The sequence below is a fragment of the Puma concolor genome, chromosome B4 (assembly GCF_028749965.1).
Source record: "Puma concolor isolate L17-30 chromosome B4, mPumCon1.1.hap2, whole genome shotgun sequence".
In the NCBI taxonomy this organism is placed as follows: Eukaryota; Metazoa; Chordata; class Mammalia; order Carnivora; family Felidae; genus Puma; species Puma concolor.
The window spans coordinates 67,971,351-67,984,713 of NC_141673.1; the positions used below are offsets into that span (position 1 = coordinate 67,971,351).

The 13,363-nt window shown below is 50.9% G+C and overlaps 1 protein-coding gene across 7 annotated transcripts; it reads right to left on the reverse strand.

The window, feature by feature from the left end:
* Window positions 1-1,403: 1,403 nt before the first annotated feature.
* TMEM106C (transmembrane protein 106C) lies at window positions 1,404-7,076 on the reverse strand. Of its 7 annotated transcripts, none has more exons than XM_025930249.2 (8): window positions 6,924-7,076; window positions 6,125-6,336; window positions 5,184-5,247; window positions 4,314-4,473; window positions 4,082-4,222; window positions 3,580-3,629; window positions 3,079-3,132; window positions 1,404-2,137 (listed from the first exon to the last, which is right to left on the reverse strand). In XM_025930249.2, the coding sequence occupies exons 2-8, from the start codon at window positions 6,306-6,308 to the stop codon at window positions 2,041-2,043; spliced, it is 750 nt and encodes a 249-aa protein (XP_025786034.1). In that variant the 5' UTR covers window positions 6,309-6,336; window positions 6,924-7,076; the 3' UTR covers window positions 1,404-2,040. The 7 variants fall into 7 exon arrangements, with proteins under 7 accessions (XP_025786034.1, XP_086569691.1, XP_086569688.1 ...); XM_086713565.1 differs by having other exon boundaries at window positions 6,125-6,408; window positions 6,924-6,995; XM_086713562.1 differs by having other exon boundaries at window positions 6,850-6,989.
* Between the last annotated feature and the right edge of the window lie 6,287 nt (window positions 7,077-13,363).

Consider the following 13,363-nt stretch of genomic DNA (forward strand, 5'->3'; position numbering starts at 1 on the left):
AAACATTTTCCTGGCATGAGTAAATGAACAAATGGAGATTTCAACCAGATGACACGGTGAAAGTAGTGTGAGAGCAAGAAAGGTCCCAACATAGGCCACACCAGAACCTGCAGAGAAATGATCTCTAGTGAAGCCCCGTGTCCAAGAAACATACTCTCCAAATCTCAACGCACTAGGAAAACCACAGTGATAGCGAGGACACCCAAGCCAACCGCTTGCCCTTTCTATTCTGGTGTTGCTGACAGCAAATTGTATGCAATGAATCAGTAACTGACGGAGAGCATGATTAAACCACGCAGAACACCCCACAGTGTAGCTTGGGATGCTAGGATATAAATAGGTAGGAGAATTCATAGCATGATGCAGTCGGACCTGTTTAAAAATTTTAAGTGCTCTCACTTGAAGATCATAGCTGAATTCTAAGGTAATATGTATAAGAAATGCTGTGGAGGTACACGACCACAAAATGGGACTCCAAACTGAAGTACTAATGAGTAACATGAAAAGAGGTGCTAGAGACTAGTTGGAAAATGGTAAAACTAAAGAGAAAATGTGTAATTGTGAACCTCTTCATTTGTTCAGGGCACGTTCTCTTTAGGATAGTGTTCTCAGAAAAGGGGATTTGCTCTGGCACAAGTGGTGGTGTTCCCTCACCCACACACAGTACAGACCATTAAAGGATCCAGTAGAACACTGTAACTCGGCTTTCAACCCTGAGCTTTGCGTTACTCCATCATGGTCAACAGCAGCCAAAGAATCATAAAATTTAACCTTAGTTTGAAGACTCTGAGTGCAAAAATCATTAAACAAATATAATCAACCTACAGGAATGGGGACAAAAGCTAATACTGACTCCCTGCCACCACCTGTTGCTCTGTTAGGGTTTCCGAGGCCACCAGCGAAGGCGCTGGAGTCCACCTCCGCCGAATCCTGAAACCTAACTACTCAAGTTACCCGACTAGATTCCCTGCCATCGTGGGGCTGTATGTAGCCCATTCTTTGGACGCCAAGAGGGTGGACAAAACTTTCAGCTTCAAACCAGGTCCTCTTAATCAGTACTACAGTCAACTGGTGGGGGACGTTATTCCTCCTTAGGGAAAGCAGCTGCTCACTCCTCAGGCATCTGCCCTACCTCTAGCAACCTCCAGGGGGCACTAAGTGGTCTGTTCTCCAAGAGCAGTAGGGCAGCCTGTCACCACAGGGGGGCGCCAGATGGGGAGGAGCCAGGCTGCTGTGGCAGGAGGCTGCTTTCTTTCAGTGATGGGAGCTCAAGGGGACAGTACAGTGGGGACTCCTTTTCCTCCCCCCTCCCCCATCCTGTGCTGACCCACTTAGCAGGCAACTATTCTACAGTCCCCCAGAGGTGGCTCCTAAGACATCCAGGCAATCAGAGGAAACGTAGGTGAATCAAAAAAGCAGGGTTTATTTTTCTACCAAATCCCCAATCCATGTTCCAGCCAATGGATGAAGGGTAAAGCAAGCCTCACATAGACTCTTGCTAAAAACAATTGAGCTTTCTACAGGAAAAAAAGGTTTTTTGTTTTTAAGTTCCTAGGCATTTGTGAACAGATGAAAAAATTTCCCATATTAAAGGGTCTGTGCTTCCTTATGTATTCAAATGTTCCCACCCTCTGCCTCTTCTGTGCAGACGAGTAGGACAGTCCTGCAGCTGCACTAACAGTCCAATCTCCACGTCACTCTGTGCATTGATAACCTAGAACCACGGTATGATTTCTATTTGTAATGCCCCAAGAACAGCCGAAAAGATCAGGATTCAATTCTCCAAACTTTCCGAGTGCCTACTATTTGCTGGGCACAGGGTAGGCACCGGGCAGTGAGTCTGCTGGTTCCGAGAAACACAGATGGCGCTACCAAGAGGAGCTCTCCCCACCAAGCGGCAGGAGGGTGTTTGTTGGCAATCAAGAGAACCAATTTCTCCTCTCTTTCTACCACCTGCGACATGGTATGAAACTCAGGCCCTGGGAACAGGTGCTGTGTCTCTTCTGGCAGGTGCTGCCATGGAAGAACCAAGAGCAGTTTCTAAACGGCTGTGGAATTTGCTCCACAGTCCACATAGTGATGTGTCTCCAAGGAGCTCTGTGTCATGTGGCCAATGTATGAAATCTTCACTGAAGTTCTAGGGGGAGGGAAAAAAAAAAACAAAACAAGAAGAGTAAGTTCTGTTTTTGAGATGAAGAAAAGTTGCCCAAATAATTTCTAGCAAGCTCAAGCAACAATATCCATGGGTCCCAGATGCGTATCTTCACAATTACATAACCAGGAGGCCAGAGGATCTTTCTACATTCACAGAAAGCCTATGGCATGAAGAAGTGGTTCTAAATAAGTGGTTCTCAACCCAGGACAATTTTACCCTATAGGAAACTTTCCACAATGTCTGAAGACATTCCAGGGTATTACAACTGAGAGGCGGGGAGGTGGTGACTTACTAGCGTTTAGCGGGTAGAGGGTAGGGATATTGTTAAACAACTTGCAATGCACCAGACAGCCCCCCACAACAAAGAACTGTTAACGGTGTCCAAAATGTCCCAATATCCAAAATGTCAACGGTGCCAAGGCTGAGAAGCTCTGCTCTACACCCTCCTATTTCAAATGTCTAGAGGATGCTTGTCATCCGCAAATTGAACAGTCAGGGTTCTAGGACCAACTCTATTTATAGAAAATAAGACCCATGACATATGGTAATTTATGTGGACAGAAAGTAAGTCTGGTCAAATGCCTAGTACTTACTACGCCTTGAGAAGTTCTTCTGTTCTTTACTAGTCTCACTTGGATTCTAAAGGGATCACAGAACCAGACCCTACTTCATGGAGAAAACTTTATGTCTACCTGATCACTGTGAATCTGGTGATTTGTGAAGGGAATTGGACACTGCATCTAGAGAACACCCAAGGGTCCACTGTATTTGTGCCTGTAAGACATCATGTGTCCCCTCTTTGATTAGGTGCCTTTGCTTTGTGGGTCACACAGCATCTCCCGAGCAAAGGTGGTGAGGTCACACAGCTTGATGGTCCAGGTGCAGACGCAAAGGCCACGGGGACAGGGAGAAGAGCAACGTACCGCATGAAGATCACTATGTTGTGCACCACGATACCGGGTAATGTGCAGAAGAAGCTACCAAACAGCAAATACGAAAACAGTTAGATTGGTTTGAAGAAAAAAAAAAATAATTAGCAGAAGAGCGCTGAGTGACACGGTCAGCCCTGCTTGGGGCTCCTCTGCTCCCCCACCCTTCTGACCTAAGTGCTTCCAGGGCTCACTAGCTCTGAGTCCCCACAGAGTCCACACATCCTCCCACGTCATGATACTTGTTTTTTCAAACCCACCATATAAATGCCAGAGCCTGTAAATGTTTCTAGTGGCTTAATGATCTTAGAAATCCCAGCACTTCGGTCGAAGGCCAACAACACATCCTCCAAACAAACCCCAAGATGGCCAAAGCTTAGGGAACCTACAGGCCAAAGGCTGGGACTTAAGGTAGGACCAGCCCCAATCAACTGAGTACATTCTGAATCCCTTCCATCCAGCAGAGAGCACACATATAGACAACGCTGTCCTTACTACACATAGGAAAACGGTCCTCCCATCTCAGCCTTCGCAGTAAAATTCACCTGAAAATAAGACACCAGAGTCAGTCTGTGGCCCAGGCAGGCTCGACACAGAACAGCACTGTTACCAGCAATCCACAGACTTGAGAGCATTCATCCATCACATACAAAATACTTCCCCGAGACTGTCCCTGACACAGACCATGACCCTCTAACAACGCCTGCAACCTCTTCCCTTGCGAGAGGCCAACAGACTTCAGACTGTAAGACTGCCTCTTCTCGATTTGTAGCGAACTGCTTGCTCTTAAAAATTCTTTTGTTCTCCTAACACTCAAATGCCAGCTGATTTTTTTTCCTATTTCTCATAATTACAGAGCACATCAAATTTTCCTCATCAACCAGTCGCTGCCAGTGGAAATGAGAAGACAGAAAGCAAAGTCCTGAGGCTACAGCACCCCACGGCCCCTACTATTTCCTGAAGCCTGTGAAGCAAGGGTCCTAAAAGAACAGCATACCAGTTGCTCGCTCCGAGGTGGAATGAGGGAGACGTTAGTGGTCACGTATGTGCCAACCACTGTGTTCATGTACTGAACCTGGCTGGACAGGCTGGTCACTGCCACAGAGTAGAAATTGGAATTCCTGATTTTCAGGGTGGCCTGCATCAGGGTGAGGGAGGAAACAAGTATGAGTGTCTTGGGTCCGAGACTTGTAGGTGCACAATCTGGGAAGCAAGGCCCTAAGTCTTACCGTGATGGCGAGGATTACAAGGGAGTCCTGCTTATTAAAGGTGACTTTCACCACTTTGATGCCGTCATCATCGACAAGGACTGAATGTGGAAACAGGAAGAAAACCACCAAACCAGATGCCAGGAGACAGAGCAGGACAGACAGGAGGACGTACTGCTTACTGCAAATGACACAGCACATGATCGGCCGGGGCAGTCAGATATCAAGGTCCAATTAGTCAAGATTAAATGCAAAACCAGGGATGAAGGGAAAAGGAAAGTACAAAGAGCCAGGAACAACAAACCAGGCAAGAATGAGTGCAGTGGGAGAAGCCTTTAAAAACTCATTTGAGGGGCGCCTGGGTGGCGCAGTCAGTTGGGCGTCCGACTTCAGCCAGGTCACTATCTCGCGGTCCGTGAGTTCGAGCCCCGCGTCGGGCTCTGGGCTGATGGCTCGGAGCCTGGAGCCTGTTTCCGATTCTGTGTCTCCCTCTCTCTCTGCCCCTCCCCCGTTCATGCTCTGTCTCTCTCTGTCCCAAAAATAAATAAACATTGAAAAAAAAATTAAAAAAAAAAACTCATTTGAATGCCATCCATCATCTGGAAACAGAAGCTGAAGGGAGGAGCTCGGCGGACAGAAACAGTTCCTCACCTCCCAGGATACCCCTGTTCTCCAATGCCTTTCACTTGGCCCTCAGAATGTTTCTAGCAGTGGTCCTTCCCCAGATTGTGACGGGGCAGAGATATCTTGCTCGAGCAGATAGTATTAAAGGAAATGGGGAATTTACAAGAACAGATAAAATTTTTCAAAAAGTAGCTGGCACTCATACATATATGGGACTAGGGACAGAAGGACAGAAGTAGGTATTAATAGGAGAGACACGTGACTCACGTTCTCTGAGGGCGCAATCTCTGATCACTGTGTGGGATCAAAGCCACCAACTCGTTTACTTGTTCTAGGAAAGAACCAAACAATTATTTTGGTAAAATAAATCCCATGTGCTCGTGATACTCTCCTTTACGTCACAAACGAGCCTGTCACAACAGAGGTTTGCCTGGAATTACACATTTCTATACTAGTTCCACATTTTGGGTCTACGGAACAAGAAACCAGTAAATCCACAGACTGTGCCACAAATTACAAAACATCTATCAATCCTACCAGGGCAGTGACATGGAGGTTGAGACATCTAGATCTTGTTCTAGTTTCACCGCATGGCCTTGAGCTGCCGAATGGCCCTGGGGAAGTCATTTCCTCTCTAGGCTGCTGTCTCCTCATGTGTCACATGAAGGCTTTGGAGTAGATGGTTTCTAAGGTTCTTACCAGCTGTAAACATCCGTGACTCTCCATCTAAATTGCGAAGACCTTCTGAGGACCAATTTACTGACAGATGATCCTGCACTTAATCAAGGCTCCCCTCCCGAGCATGTGTTTTTCTCTCCCCACTTGAAATACTTCCCAGACCTTAGGCCGTTAATGATTTACTATCTACTTCCTTGAAAAGACGCTTCCAAGATGGCTCCCCTGAAAAGCTGTGCCAGGCCTCACAAGTGAGAGCAATAAAGAAACGTGCCTGTCAACAAATCCCACAACGTAGAGCCAACTGCATGTTCCAAACCAAGGACACAAAGAACAAAAGAGTGGAAGTCAAGAGAGGCTTTCAGATATAAGGAGACCAACAGAAGTTGTGCAACCTACCCAAATTTATCAAATTGGCTTCTGTTCAGGGCACTATGACTATGGCACCACCAGAAGAGAAGCTCTGTCTGGGCGGCAGAAGCAGCCCTGTGGGTACCTTGGGAATCCTTCCCCCGATTGCCAAAGATGCTCACCTGTTGGAATGTAGCCTGTCCCCTGGCACGTGAGACAGGTGATGCTATCTCGACCTGTGAACTCCACATATGGGAACTGAGCAATGGCTTCTTCCTGCTCCCTTTCGGCCAGCAAATCCTCCCTGTCTTCTTTCTTTCGCTTGCAGTAAGAGGGGCGAGCAGAGGTGGAATGCTGGGACCCCATGGCCCGGATGTGCCACTTGTATCATGTCCTGAGACGCAAAGAGGCAAGTGAGCGCATGTTAGTGGCCACGGTGAGCCCGGAGAGAAGGAATTGCCTCTTTCTGTCAGAAAAGTGAAAACACACACAAAAAAAGAGACCAAATTGCCGTCCTGGGATTTCAAACACCTGCACGATTTCTACCAGGATCGTCATTTTGTAGCAATGTTCCTCAACCGCTGCCACCCGCCCCATAAAGCCAGAGAAACAAGAGCTCCCTCCACCAACCTGCCCAGCTCCTCACTGCCTGTGGACTCGGGGCACCCCAGCTCCAACCTGGTCCCAGCCTCACCCCTTCCTGCCCGCTATTCGCAAACTCTGCGCTCTCCTCGAGAAAACCTTCCCGGACAAACAACAGGCACCAAATCAGTAACAGGCCTTAGAGATCCCCATCCCCCTCCACTCCCAGCCCCGGGAGGCGGGCTCAGGTCACGCCCCCCGGCTGAATGACGCTGCGAGCCCACCAGGGTCGCCCAGACGGGAGCGAACGCCGGCGTCCCCGGACCTGCAGCGCGCCGACTCCCGGCAGCTCCTCTCTGGGCCGCACCCACCGCCACCTGCCCGCTCCAGCGGGTTTACCTGCCTCTTCGGTCCTCCGTCCTGCCAGCACTCGCCGCGCACGCGCCGAAGGGCAAGCCGCGGGGGGAGAGGGACGCTGGCGTGCGCTCGCGCGTGCGCTCTTCCCAACCTAACTGTGGCGCCGGCAGAGGGCGGCAGAGAGCGGTGCCCCGCTCGGCCGACGCGAGGCGGCCCGGGAGAGCAGGCGATACTCCAGAGTTTCCCAGAAACGCCAGGAAGGGCCTGAGTCAAGTTTCCGGAGCCGCGTGTCTCTGCCGAGGGACGAGGAAGGAGCCGGCGGCGGCCAAAGCCATTCTCAACTATCGTTTGGGTCCGAGGGCTGTGTGGACGCAGAGGGTGCAGAGATGCAGAAGACACGGAACTTGCCCCCATTCCGGCTTAGTCCTCCCCTTACCTAGTCATAAGGACACAAAAAGGCATGCGCAGAAGGGGTTAGAGAACGCTTTTTAACGAGTGGGTTTCTTTGCACATACTCTTAGCCTGCAGCAGAAGAAAGTGAGGACAGACATTAAGTGACGTTGCTTACGACGCTGCTGGGGGAGAGGAGAGATTGTGAACCCGACAGATGAAGGGCCTGCTTGGCAATGGAGAGTGAAGCTGGCGACCTCCAAAGTCTCTGCCACCTCCATAACTCTTCCTTTATGCTCTAGGGAACGCTGGTGCCCCTTCTGCTGTCCTGCTACCTGCTCAACTGCTGGTCACAGCCGATCCCCTGAGCCTTTAGAGTAAGAAGTGCTAAAGAAGGAAATAGTAAATGACACTTGTTTAAAGACAGTGAGGCAGACTTTACTAAAGGGGGGCCATGGCTATGGGTGTAGGGACGGCTGCAATGGGGACTTGCATTGAGGGGGTGGGGAAGAGATTGGGTGCAGCTCTGAATACAACATGGGCAAGTAGGAATTCATAGGCAAGGAGCAGAGTGGGTGGTCAGCAGATGGAAAATTACTAAGAGGAAACATCAGGGGTAGGGAGAATTCTGGCTAAACCGACCTAACAGGATTCTTGCTGAAGACAGGCCAGGATGATCAGATGTCACCTGGGGGATGGTGGAGAATGCTCAGGTATCCAGGGTCCAGAGTTCTTGCTCATACTGCATTCTACGATAAGCACACAGAAGGGCCTAGGAGAAGTTTTAGGAGCCTGACTAAAGTTTGGTCAAGCAAAGAATCTTAATCAGAACCTTAATCTCAGCAAGGAGGCATTGTTACTCTTTTCTACCTCTAGCCCATACCTTCTCCTTCCTGAAATCTGGTCATCATCTCTCTCTTTGCAATCTCTATACCAATTTATATTCTTTATACAAATCTGATTTTGTTCGGGGCAACAATATGCTCAATTAAAAAATACATCTCCCCACCTGTCTTGCCACGTGACACAGCTTGAGCCAATGAGATATAGGCAAGGGTTGTGTGGCACTTGCTAGAAAGCTCCTGATAAGGGATGGAGACTTAACTGGTCCTTTGACCTTCTTCTTCCAGTTTGCAATTTGGATTTGATGTTGGAGATGGGGCAGCCATCTTGTGACCGTGAGGCAAGAAATGCATGCCACGGAAGGCTGGGTAGAAGCATAAGAGGAACCTGGGTTCCTATGGCATTTGGAGCCACACTCAGGCCCTGGACTACCTATCTTTGACTTCTTGTTACATGAGAAAAATAACCACTCCCCACCAAAATTGTGTTTTTGGGGGGTGCCTCTCACAGTGGGATACAATCCTAAAAAATAAAGATACAGACAGACAAAGCCTGGATTTTAACACAAGCAGTCTGACTGCTTTAATCACACATTATGTAGGCCACTCTTAGGTTTCTAGCCTCTAGTTCTAAAGTCTGCTCTTAGGGGCGCCTGGGTGGCTCAGTCGGTTGGGCGTCCGACTTTGGCTCGGGTCATGATCTCACAGTCCGTGAGTTTGAGCCCCGCGTCGGGCTCTGTGCTGACAGCTCAGAGCCTGGAGCCTGCTTCGGATTCTGTGTCTTCCTCTCTCTGACCCTCCCCCATTCAAGCTCTGACTCTCTCTGTCTCAAAAATAAATACGCATTAAAAAAAAATTTAAAAAAAATAATAAAGTCTGCTCTTAGAGGGAGACCTCTTTCCTGTCTGAGGCCTCTCTTCCAAGTTCAGCTTTCTTGTCCGAGGACCCACTTCTGACAGAGAATTCACCTGGGGAATCTGGGGAATGAGCCCATCCTTTAGTCACATGGGTGTTGCCTCACCTTGAGGCCTCTGTTGGATCCCTGCCAAGGACTAATGTCCACGCTACAGATGGATGTTTCAGAGGGTCCAGGCTTGTCCGGGGCGCCACGAAGGTGAAGAGGCAGCGGCCTGGTTCATACCCGCTTAAGAAGAAGTGGAGGCCAGAGGATGGTGGAGGGCTGTGGATGCTCTGAAAAGGAAAGGGAACAGGCTAAGCGCTTGGGCCTGTAGTGAGGAAAAAAAGGGCTTTGGATTGGTGGGGACTGTGAAGGGGGCCTGGGAACTTAACCAGCAGAACCCCTGAGGCTTTCTGGCAGTCTGCTTCCGAAAGTGCGTTTGGGACGGATAGCCTACACTCTCCAGTATGGCTGTTCCATCTCCTTGTCTCCCCAGCACCCAGCTCGACACCTGGTGCATAGTAGGCTCTCAACAAATGCTTGCAGAATGGCTCAGCCTGGAGGCTGGCCAGCGCTGCCTGGGGGAGTAGTCCCAGCATCTGCCTGCACCATCTGGGAGGCAGGTTTAATTGGGCAGCACATTCCTGAGGAGACACCCATCACTTCTCACCTTTGCCTGGATTCCAGGTTTGTCTCACCATCCCGGTTATGAGCAGTGAGGTTACTGCAGACATGAGCTCACTGGGGCTCTCCGGGTGGGCCGGGGCAGAGTGGGGCCGTCCGGGGATCCCTGCACTCCCAGGCTCCTCAATTTCTCCATGTGCACTAGGTACCCCTGGCCTCACAGGCCGAGGGCAGTAGAGACCTGAGCCGGCTCTGCTAGGCTGCACACCTTCCCCCTCACACGTGGGGACAGGACTGTGCAGGGCAGTGTTTTAAGACTATGTTAACCTCCCTCTGCGCTGACATGGAGGCTGAGGGTTTAGAGCTGGAAGTGCTCTGCAAGGTCTTGATTCTGTTCCCTTTATCTATTCCACGCTTGGGAGAACTTGCTTGAGGTAAGTGACACCCAGGAAGTGAAAGAATCGGCCCTTGTTTCTTAGAGCCCCGGAAGCAGGCCACCGTGTCACGTTCTCTCTTCCTTGTGCAGAGAGCCACAGGCCCCCAGTTTGGGTGATGTGACAGCTTTCCTGGGGCCTGGGAATCGTTGCCTGGGCTGGCAGAGCTGGGTTCCAGGGGCGGGCATGCCCAGTACACAACGCAGCCATTCCCCACAGCGATGCCAGGGCAGAGGTCTCAAATCCTCTTGTACCTGCCAGCAGGCTGGCCCGTCGGAGGCCCCCTCCCCTGCCTACTGTGGGCTGCATCTCTCCCTGCTGTCCCTGTGTTTTCCCCTCTCTCCTCAATGGCACTTCAGGAATACCTGGGATTATCTCTCTGAGGAGCTGAGCCATTGAATGAAGACAGTTCAGGGAGTTTTCTTAAAACGATCTTTGAAGAATATTTCTACCCCACAGAAATCAAAGAAACCCAAAGGACTGTTATCTCCTTGGAATGCGGGAGAGAAATACAAGGCAAACCAAAACACCAACTAACATCTTAAAACAAACACGAGAACCAGACTCTCTCGTAGCGGGACTTACAGACTGGGGAGATGAATACCTGGCCCCTGAACACTGTTAGCCACTGTCCCCAAGGTCCATGTGATGGCTGTGAGGGCCTTGGGCCTTAGTAGATGCCCAAAGTCCCCCTCTACTGCTGGCAACCTCAGAGGAACACACACTCTGGGTCATGTCAGTGTGCGTGCAATGCACATGTAATGTAAACCACATGGCCTCCACCCCGTCCAGGAATTGCCACCCCTAGGTACCCTCGCCTAGAAGTTCTGGGCCCCTGAATGGGAACCGTGTCGGGAGCTGGCACCCTCAGGCCATGGGAGAAGTTGCCTAGGCCGGGAAATCTGCCTAATGGGTAGGCCAAGGTGGGCTTGCTGCATTTTAACTCCTCAATGAGTGTTCCATGAAACCCGGCAGCAGTCAGCCAGTCTTCCTGGTCGACCTCCCCTAGCACTGCCACCTCCTGTGCCAGCCGCAGGGACAAACCTGGCGGCCAAACAGATTCACACCTGACTGTTGTCAGAAACTGCCATTAAACTCTTGTCTGCGTGTGCTGCTGTGCTGGGCACCGTGCCTGGGGCCTCAGCCAGCAGAGCCTCTGGCCTCAGCGGCCTCTGTCTGAGACCCAGCCAGACGAATGGAAGAAGGACAGGCAGTGAATGAACCGACACCCTTTACAAAGCAGGCAGCGAAAACCACGGGGAGGGGGTGATAGGAAGGGGGAGCCACGGGGCCGAGCCCGAGGACAGATGGCACAGGTAAACTCCAAGAGAATGTTAGAAAAGCCGAGTCCATTCTCAATCCCATCCCAGAAGTCAACTGTCTGAAATAGGTGTCTTCCCTCCATCGATCGTCAGCGGTTGAATTCAGGTCCTCTGCACCCTTTGCCTAGGCAATGCGATGGCCTTCTTAGGAGGTTTTCTGGCTTAAAAAAAGTAACTTATTGACTACCTGTTATGTGTCAGGCTGGGTTTCAACATCATCATTTGATGGATGGGGCATCTGTGGCTCAGAGAAGTGAAGTGATTTGCCTCATGTCACACAGCTGGCATATGCACACCACACCATCTCTGGCCGCTTGACCTTCCAGCTCTTCGTCCACACTCCATTGGGGCAGCGGTCTAGCCTCGCCGTCCTTTAATCAAATGCAAATGGGGTCATATCATCCTGTTTCTTAAAAGTTTCAGAGGCTCCTCCCAGGCTGCAGGAAAAGACCCAAACCCTTCCACATCTCGCAAGGCCCTTTCTCCTCTCCTGCTGCTCTCTTGCCACTAACCACACACTCTGACCGCAGAAGACTATTTGCAGCTTCCTAAACATGCTGGCGCTTTACGTGCTTGCTCGTTCTGCCCTCTCTGTATAGGATATTCCTTTCTCCCTGCCCCACCCCACTCCACACCCCATTTCCTGCACCCAGAGAGATCGTACACAACCCTCCAAGCCCAGCCCAGATGTCACTCTGAGATCTTCCCTGAAAACCTATCTCCTGCCATTCCCATACACACACTGCCCAGTGTCAGGACAGCTGTCGCCACATCTGTCTGGTGGACTCTTCTCTAGCACCTGTGCTTTCCCTGAGGGCGGGGTTGGTGTCCCTGGAGCCTAGAAGAAAGCCTGGCAGGGAGTAGGAGCTCCATAAATATTTTGTTGAGTGAGTTGACTGAAGGAATGGGCGGGGGGGGCACCTCAGGGCAGGGATAGTGTCACAGCCACAGGATACATTCTGTGCCCCCATCTCATGTCATGTGCGCGGTGCCTACTAGACGTACAGTCAGGATGAATGACTAGAGGCAAGAGGAGAGAGGACAGAAGGGGAGTAGAGAGGAGGGAAGGCTGGACTTAGGTGGCAGCCCAGGCCTGTGCCCAGCTCTGTTCCTTCCGCCAGGGGGCGTGGGAGGCCCAGGACGCGGGGCTCCCACACTGGAAGTTCTCTTCTCCCTGAAGCTCAGCCTTAAAGGCCCACCTTGGTGCTCGCAGCAGGCAGCTATGGATGGGATCGAATTGGTTCAGAGCTGGGAATGGGCTCAGAGGCCTTCATATCACAGGCGTGGGGCGAGATAGTTGGCACAAACTCCTGGACATCAGCAACTCGTTAGAACTCACACCTTTGCCTTCCTGCTCTACCCCAGGCCAGCCAAATCCAACCCAATCTTTCAGGGAGTCAGGCCCCTGGGAGACAGTGACGAACAGGACATAGTCCCTGCCCTCCAGGTTCTCCCCTCTCCTCCACGGAAGCCCTGCACCGGCATCCTTCCAGTGGCTTCTGGAGCCAGACCGTCTGCATGGGAATCCTGGCTCAGGCCCTCATTAGCTGTGTGACCTTGGGCACTGACCTCAACCACTTCTGTCCCTCAGTTTCCTCACACGTAATACTGTTAAAATAATAGAATAAGTTATTCCACGAAAGCCTCTTGGAAGAGTGCCTGTCAGGTAGTAGGGATTTGACAAATCACAGCTATCACCGTGATGATGATTCTCTATCAACTGGTCCTTCGAAGCTTGTGGTTGAAGGCATATAGGAGAATAGCCAGACCTGTGTCCTGGCAGCGTGTCACCATCTCTGGGTTGACTTTGAGCCTCCACCCAGCTGGTCATTCCATGGAGAGTCCTTAGGTGTAGAGGAGAGTACCCAGTACTCTGAGCTCATGGGGCTTTCGGATCCGAAAGGCAGCACACCACATGGATCCAGAGAGAGAACTGAGGCCCGGAGATGCCAAGTGACCTGATAAAGGTCAC